Genomic DNA, 8,811 nt, shown 5'->3' on the forward strand with positions numbered 1-8,811 from the left:
TAGTCTTTAAGAACTTGCGTCCAAGCTCCAAATGAGTCTTATACTGGCTTGTTATGTTGTATAATCAGGGAAATCAATTTTGCAATTCCTTGCCTACACCTAATGCAATTTCTCATAGTGGCTTGTTATGTTGTATGTAATTCTCTCTCCATTAGAAGAGAGGGAGGAGAAATATGTGTTCTTTGGTGAATAATGTGTGCTCTTAGATGGAGACAAAAGAGTACAAAAATATTACAACATTTGAATAAATAAAAAGAACTCCATAGTTTTTCAAACAAGCATTAAAAAACTAAATTAGTGAATGACATCTTTAGCTCCAGCTCAACCATCTAATTCTATGCATAGTTTCATTATTCAACTTTTCGTAATTCTTCCAAATACATAATTGAAAATATTGATGGTTAAAGTTATACGTCTCTCCTAAAAGAGCATATGATGCAACTACAAAAACGGACGAAGTAAACCGACTTGCTTATCCTGTAGATTATGCAACCAGCAACACACGCCAACACCAGGAAAAATAGAACAGCATGAATTAGTAAGCTTCTTCACGACGATATAACACACAATTTCCAGTATGTACTTAGTACTCTCTCACTACACCTTACTGTTCACAATTAACATCCTACAGCAACAAAACTAAAACTAAAACTACACTATGACAATTAATAAAACCTACAGGTTTCTTACTTCTAGTTTCAATTATTATGGTGTGGCAGGGATGGTTTCCGAGGTAGAGATGTGGGAGGATGCATCATCTTTTGATATGGCAACATAATTCACCGGAGCTGCTGGCCTGAGCTTACCCTCTTTTGATGACCGTGTTCCATTTTGATGAGAGTTTAATGAGAGTCGACGACTAGGAGTCCCATTGGAGCCTCCATTTGCACGTGGTCCTTTCTTGTTTGCACTACCAGGTCTAACAGGGCTTGGCCTCGTGGTGAAAGCAGTTTCCTGGTCTGTGGTCATCTGGTCGATATACTTCTTTTGGTCCTGCAGGGTCGACACAGATAAGTCAACAGTTGCTTTACAGAAATGCGGAGTGAAGTTCATCTACAATTGAGGATATGTACCAGCAAAGGTCTACTTCAAGCCCAACAATGCCTTAATTAAATAAACAAAATCAAATAGGGAAAGATTGCATTGCCTCCAACCCTCTACCTAGCTTGCACGACAGCAAACAGTAATTGAGGCCAATTTAAAGTTCGGTACTTGGGTATTATTGCCAGATTATTAGGTATTACTTCCTCCGTTTCTTTTTACTCGCTACACTTTCCATTATGGGAAGTTTCACATTACTTGCTACACTTCTTTTTTGGGCAATAAACTCTCTCTATCTCTCCCACATGGGTCCCTTTTCTTTTTACTCTCTACCTCTCTCTTCTCCAAAAATTGTCTAGGAGTCCGTGAACTGAGAAGTGTAGCGAGTAAAAAGAAACGGAGGAAGTAGTTTGGAGATTTCAAAAGTTGTACACTAAAGAATCTACTTTTCAAGTTTCCAGATCCTTGTTCTTACTAGTCATAAAAAGTTGAAAACTGAAACTCAAAACTCAAAACTTCGCAACAGCAACAAGCATGCCCAATATGTCCCTGCCTTCCCAAAATTTTGCTTCATATCAAGAAAGGGGGTGAAGTTTGAAGGGGAATTATAGACGACCAAGCCATGCAGACAGAAGTAGTTTTGCTTTAGGCTTGTAATGCTTACCTTCAATCTCCGTTTCTCCTCTTCTCTTTCATGCCTAAGCATGGCATATTCATCAAGCATAGCAAGCAGGGGGACTCCGTCATAAGTGAATGTTACGCCTCGCTCCTCTTCCCATGCACGAGTTTTGGCAACTAAAGTCTCAACCATTGCTGCAAGGCCAAAAAAGTTTATTACTTCATAATTTAATAACTTCAAGCAATCAGCTTTGTGAAGAACCTTTTGCATTCCCTAAAATCCAGCTTAGTATTTCATCAAAAATAATACAAACCTGGGATTTTGTTCACCAGAATTCTGGCTTTCTCTGCCCGCTTAAGATTCAAGTGAGCGCCTCTACTAGCATTATATCTGTTGTCATCCTGTAGTAGTGAAAGAAGTTGGAAGTCAGAGGCCAATGCACATGAATGCTCCATTGTGAAATCCCCCACTACAACACATCACTTCCTTAAAGAGAGGCGAAAATGAAGAGTTAAAAAAAGACAAGGATTGTATAGCGTGTCAACTTGCACAAGGTACGGTGCACCCATTGAAATGCAGAAACGATACCAAATCTTTCCAACCTCAGAAAGATAAAATAGAGAAGAAAGAAGCAAAAGGCAGACACCCCATAAAGAAGATACAGAGATGGAGAAATACCCGATTATAGTCTTCAAGCCAACTCTCTTCTTCACATGCTGACATCCATTTTTCAACCCTGTCCAGTATCTCCTTTCTGCTAAGAGTCTCTTCTTTGGCATGTAAGATCTGGCTATCCATATCAGCAATCAGCTCTGTGGGCTCCACATTCCCAGCATCTATAATTGCCAAAATCTTGTCCCGAGCAACTTCTGTATCTATTTCTATATGTGCACGAGCATATATCTCCTCAAGTTCACCCTGCTTCTTGAAAGCAATTTCCTTCATCCGACTAAACTTTAGCTGATCAAGCCTCTCAACTTCAACCTCAGCCTAACAGCAGAAAGTACAAACATAGCAAAAACAAATGTCAGTAGCAAGCATCATTTGATTCCTACAGCAGCATACTTGAAATAGACCAACAGTACCTGCTCAATCAAGTCCAGAGCAAGAGCACCTGGAATAGTCACTTCATCCACTGAGGCTGATATGTTGCATGTAACATGGTCAAACAATTGTCGCTCTTCTTCAGGTGTATCCATTAGATTCCAAAGATCAATCAGCTGATTAGCCAACTCTTGAAGCTGCATGTAGGGACACTCTGTTAGACTTATAATATTAGTCTTGAGTGAGTGAGAGTATCGGAGTCCAGACTTGTACTCTCATAGAAGAAGCTTGGTAGGAAACATGGACATCAAATATTACTAAGAGAATCCTATGTGGCTCTCTCTTACCATACAACCCTCTCCCGTCTCAAGTCTAAACCGATTTTTTTGGTGAATATTAGAAGATACGGGGGAAAGACATCACTCACAGAACAAGATGTGTACGTAAAAACTCCAGGTTAATGCTAATAGACCAGTCAAACAAATCAAGCATGTCAGTTTGGTTATTTTCAGGTCACTTTAGGGTCAGCTTTTTTCCCGGTTATGTTTTCCGGGTTGTTCAGTTTTCAGGTAATTGCGTTCAAGATCCTAAAATATCTGGTGAGATCCCATCAAGTACTCATGTCGCAACAATTTTACCAGGTCTATATGCTGATGATAGTTTGATCATTGGTTTACCTTCTGCAGCCTCTGCTTCTTGTCCTCTTCTAGAGCAACAACTGTCTCAGCAAGCTTTGACAATGTTTCGTTGCTAATGCTTTTTGACTGCACACCAGTAGAGTCATTCAGGCTTGAGTGAACTTCCGTCACAGTGCTGTAGAAGTCCATACCGAGAACTGAGCAAAGATCATGCACAGTGCTAACGAATTCCAAGACCTTGTGTAATCTTTCACTCTGTCACATCAGAAAAGTTCATGAGTGCAACTCCTATCATGGAATACAGTATCTATGAAAAACAGAAATGTCTAGGACATAAGATTTCCCCATCTCCATAATGTACTGGCCATTTCTGGGCCTCTACTAGTGAAGTCCAAAATTGGCTGGAACCTGAAGTTTCCCCATTTCCAAAACCCCAGTTTCCGTGCGATACAGCACAGTACTAGAAGAGAATATCCACAGCTAATTTTTACCTTTTCTTTCTGAAGTTCTTGAAGTTGAGCATGATATTCCTCTAACTTCTTCAGGGACAAATCGGACTCATCAACCACTGGTGCCTCGTCATTCAGGTTCAGTTTCCCAGCAATTTCCCCACAGATTTCCTGAATTTGCGTCTGTACATCAGAGAAGTCTCTCAGCCTCTCCTCTTTTTGTAAACACAGCTTCTCCAATGTCGGTGCAACAGCTGCAAGTTGTTCCTTAATTGTTCCGGAAGTTTTCTCAGGCTGTCCAAAAGCAAGGTGAAGGACTGTTCAAATGACTACTGAAATCTCATGAACAAGAAATTGACTTGTTTACCCATTAAAGCAACAATCAGATTGAGTTACGGTAGAAACAAACCATTCCGACAACAGTCTTTTCTCCGAGTGCAGATAGGAGAGTCGAAAGTTCAACATTAGCATCCGCCAAGGTCTGGAGAAGTTGGGCTCTTGAATTGACAGCCAGGTCAACCTTCCTTTTGTAGACATCTAAACATTCCTGCTCTATCTGAAGAAGCATCTTGTCCCTGTCTTCATCGCTTTCACCAACTTCGTCCCATATTCGCTACATCCCACCAAATTATGACAATCAGCACAACTCTTGGTTGTTAAAAAAAATCTCAAACATTATTACCTCCAAAGCCATTTTGGTTAATTACCTGTAATTGCTGCAGCAGAGACCCACAAGTGGTTTCTCCTAAAAGAGGATTTTCTACATCTGTTACTGCCATTGACGATGGAGCCTATTCTAACCTGCATTGAACCCAAAAGTTTCAGTTTCTCCATTTACAAGAAATTTTCATGATAGAGGATCAACTCCCTCACACACACACACACACACACACACACACACACACACACACACGCCCCAACCCCTAAAATGATCCGTAATAATCAAAACAAAACATACAAACAGAAGTTATCTTTTTAGCTAATGTTCATAACACACAAATAAATTCATCGCTCATATCAGTTTCTCTCCCATCCATCTACCATATAACAACCACATAAATCCAGTTAACAGCAAAAAACTCGACATCGAGGGAACACATATGACATTCACATTAGAAATTCCATTCACCTCAACATAGATAACTGAAACTGTGATAGCTATGGCCTCCAACACCAACTATGAAAGCAACATACAAATGCTTAATAAGCAGAAAAAACTGCAAAAGCTCCATTGATGACTAGATAAAACTTGACAGATCAGCTGCAATTAACTTTTGGTACAACCACACAATTATTAGGTCAATCTAGTACTTTGGTTGCAACTTAGCAAACATTATCCACAAAACTAAAATCTTTGGCATCACTCACCCAAAAAAACCACATAATGATAATAACATCTAACCCTTAATTATTTTATAATATATATAAGTAATGATAATATAATAAAGTAGATAAAACATACTTTAATATTACCAAATCAAGAAAGGGGGAAAAAACAGTAAAAACCCACATAAACAAACACCCAGATAATCAAAACCCACATAATCAAAAACTCACAACACATCAAAATACTCATCTTTCACACCAAACAAACAAGGAACAAATTAAGGATCTTTTTTTAAACCCACAACATTATAATAAATGATCTAAAAACCCAGTTAAGAAATTTTCAAGATCTTTAGCTCAAAAACCCACCAACCCAAAAAATAAAAAATCCCAAAAAACAAAACCCATCAATTTAATTAAGTCAAAGATTAGTCAGATCCTCAAAAAAATCCAAGAAAAAAAAAACCCACTTAATTAAGCTCAAATGAAAGCACATTAAGCAATAAGAAGCAATAAGATCAAAGATTAAGCATGCCATTAAAGAAAAATTAAAGAAACTTAAGAAAACGACAATGTAGAAGAATCTAGAAGAAGAAAAACTGGAAGAAAAAAAAAACTTACCCAGATCAAATCTTAATTAGGGTTTTCTTTTTTTCAGAGGTTTTTGTGGTTGTTAGATCTGAAGTATTTTGGTCGTCTCGAGGAGAGAGAGAGAGAAGAGTGAAGTGAAGTGAAGACAGTGGTAGAGTGAGTAGAGAGAAGAAGATGAAGAAGAAAGAAAAGAGGAGAGAGAAAATTAGTGTGGTAGTAGGACCCACATTTGTGAACACTATATGATTGTCTGAACTCAAAAAAAAAAAAAAAAAAAAAAAAAAAAAACTTTTTTTTTTCTTGTAATAATAATATTTTCTTTTTCTTGTTTGAGAAATTGAGACCCATGGTTTTTTTTTTTTTTCAAACTTGTGGTATTTATTGATGAAGACATTGTTACCTGTCAAATGACAGTCTTGGACTTGCACTTACATGGTCATGAATTCCATGATTGAAGGGTACGGCAAATATTGACATGAAATTTTCTGATTTGAACTTATCTGATCTGAACTTATTTTTCCTGATCTGATTTAATCTGAACTTATTTTTTCTGATTACAAGATCTTATCTTTTAGATTTTTCTCAATATATAAGAAAAAATATAGTCATATGGGGTCTTGTTTGATTCGTCTCAATGAGTACTTTATTAATATTCAATTATTATAATTTTTACTAATATGTAATGAAAGATATAATGATTTTTAAATATAAGCATGATCTGAACTGATCTGATCTGAACTTATTTTTTCTGATCTGATCTGATTAGATCTGAAATAAGCAAAAATAAGGTGAACTGAACATAGCCTATATGCTTTTAAAAATATTTATGTGTATGTTTTCTTATTTAATTTGCTTAAAATTTAAATAAACAATATGTATAATTTTCGATATAAAATGTGCAGAAAATATGAAAGATAAAATTTAATTCTAAATACTTTCAGATTTCGAAAGCACTATGAAAGTTTTGAAGAGATGTTATGGTCAATGGGATAGTGTACTCTACTTTCAAACTTTAAATGAACAAAACTCTTACCAATAGACAATAGTGCATACCTAACTTATTTATTAAAAAAAAATTGTCAAAGAAGTCATTTATAGTATAATGAACAATTTTGACATTGTATAATAGTACCATTTGAATTGAATAAAAAGCTACTTTGATAAACTCGAATACTACATGACATAAATACAAAAAAAAAATAAATGAACATGTCCTAAGATTATAAATTTTTCATAATAATAGCCAATATTTTAAGTTAAAGAGGTATATCTTTTGGTATACTTCGGAATAATATAAATCAATATGAAGTCAAATATGAATATTATGATTGATTACCCAAATTGCAAACTCTAAACTTTAGGTTGGATATTAAATTGGGGTAAGTTTTAGGACAATATTCAAGCAATTGCAATGAAATATAATTTTATTAGAATTACTCAATGATATAATATGAAAAAAGTAAGTTCAAAAGACAAGACCTAAATTATCAAATCCCATAAATTTCTATGAAATCTAATGGGGGATATATGAATGAATGAGTATATTTACTCGAAGTATTACTAAGCTTTCGTGAATGGAATATTAGTGATACATGGATTAGTAATTTAGAATGTATTTACTTCACATTATTTTTATTTATTTTATTTCAACTATTCTAAACTTATTTGTCATGGAAATAACTCATATTAACTTATTAGGACTTATTGTAATTATGAATTCAATGAAGCTAAATAATCCTTATTGGCTCTTATAATAGTTTATCTAAATTAATTGCCTAGCTGGAATCTAACTTATTTAAATTTATTAGTATCGAACTTAATTCATATGAGCTTAATTTATGCAGAATTTATTAGCCTTGGAGTTTAAATATATTTGAACTTTTTACTTTTGGTTAAGAATTGTAAATAGTCACTGTTCAATAGTTTTCTTTACACTCTCTTTTTTTCTATATTGGGCTAAAAAAATCTTTTGAGGCCATTACAAATGGTGGAGAATAATAGTAACCAAGTACAACTGTTTTTGCGATTAATTTTCAAATCATAATGGAAAAAAGGGCGTAAAACGTGAGCCTTCTTAAGTCGAAATGTTATGTCAGGCCATTGTTTGGGCATATAAATCTACCAAAACATCTTGGATTAGTCAAAGATTATAATGCTCTAAAATGACGTCTCAGCATGTCTATACCTCAAGACATTATCTAATTAACTAACATAGATGTGCTACATTTTGACCAAAATTAGGTTGTTTAAACTCGGCTCATATCAAGTTCAGTTATAACATACTTAATCAACTTTACGCCCATGTTAAGAAGCACACAAGCTAACTAGTAATTTGGCATATGATGACTTAGATCGATCTAAAACAACTTCTTATTTCTGCTAGTCATCTGGATCTCTTATTAAAACTTTTTCTATTTTTCACGCAGTTGGTCAATCTTTATTGGACTCACCTTAACTTTTAATTTCACCAATTTATATAATTTAGGTCAAATCATTTTTCAGGTTGCAAGATTATATTCAAAACTAAGAAAAAATGGATGGAGAAATTAAATCTGATTAATTAAGTCAAGAGTCCTACTAGCAATTAATTGTTTTTCCATTCCTGCATGTCAAATTTTCTCCTTCATCCTTTTGACAAACAGGGTCTTGTTGGTAGTTAGAGATGATGACATTTGAGTTTTTGTTGTTTCTGACCAGTTAGAGCTGCTTCTTTGACCGGCAATAATTTTCACTTTTGGCGTAGCTGCATAAAAATAAATATTCTCTCGTTTTTTTTTATTTGCTACATTGTTGTTTTAAGAATAAAGTCATTAATTTTGACCAATTTTTTTAATTATTTTATAAGTGAAAATATAGTCATGTGTGGTCTTGTTAGATTCACCTCGACGTGTAGATTCATAATATCAAATTTTCATAATTTTTACTTAAACAAAATAAGAGATATTAAGAATTAAATAATATCTTAAACCGTACACAACAATGTAGCAAATGAAAAAAAACAGAGGTAATATTTCTATGAGAAAAAAGAGGCTTCTTTTATAATATTGTTTGAGGCAGGACAAATGGAAAAGTGATAGTTTAGTGGAGTACCATCCCGAATTCT

The 8,811-nt window shown here is 34.7% G+C and overlaps 1 protein-coding gene across 1 annotated transcript; it reads right to left on the minus strand.

Annotated features, from left to right (window-relative positions):
- Positions 1-519: 519 nt before the first annotated feature.
- On the minus strand, positions 520-5,901 carry LOC104891750 (65-kDa microtubule-associated protein 1). The gene is made up of 10 exons (XM_010677500.4): positions 5,739-5,901; positions 4,499-4,592; positions 4,201-4,404; positions 3,834-4,085; positions 3,382-3,597; positions 2,746-2,901; positions 2,339-2,650; positions 1,974-2,061; positions 1,706-1,854; positions 520-993 (listed from the first exon to the last, which is right to left on the minus strand). The coding sequence occupies exons 2-10, from the start codon at positions 4,568-4,570 to the stop codon at positions 706-708; spliced, it is 1,737 nt and encodes a 578-aa protein (XP_010675802.1). The 5' UTR covers positions 4,571-4,592; positions 5,739-5,901; the 3' UTR covers positions 520-705.
- Between the last annotated feature and the right edge of the window lie 2,910 nt (positions 5,902-8,811).

This window comes from Beta vulgaris, chromosome 4 (genome assembly GCF_026745355.1).
Source record: "Beta vulgaris subsp. vulgaris cultivar EL10 chromosome 4, EL10.2, whole genome shotgun sequence".
Taxonomy (NCBI): Eukaryota; Viridiplantae; Streptophyta; class Magnoliopsida; order Caryophyllales; family Amaranthaceae; genus Beta; species Beta vulgaris.

Coding starts and splice junctions, on each gene's coding strand:
- LOC104891750 (XM_010677500.4), bottom strand. CDS start 4,570: ATGGCAGTAACAGATGTAGAAAATCCTCTTTTAGGAGAAACCACTTGT. Junction 3,598..3,833: donor AAGAACTTCAGAAAGAAAAG/GTAAAAATTAGC, acceptor CTGATGTGACAG/AGTGAAAGATTACACAAGGT. Junction 994..1,705: donor AGGAGAAACGGAGATTGAAG/GTAAGCATTACA, acceptor TCGACCCTGCAG/GACCAAAAGAAGTATATCGA.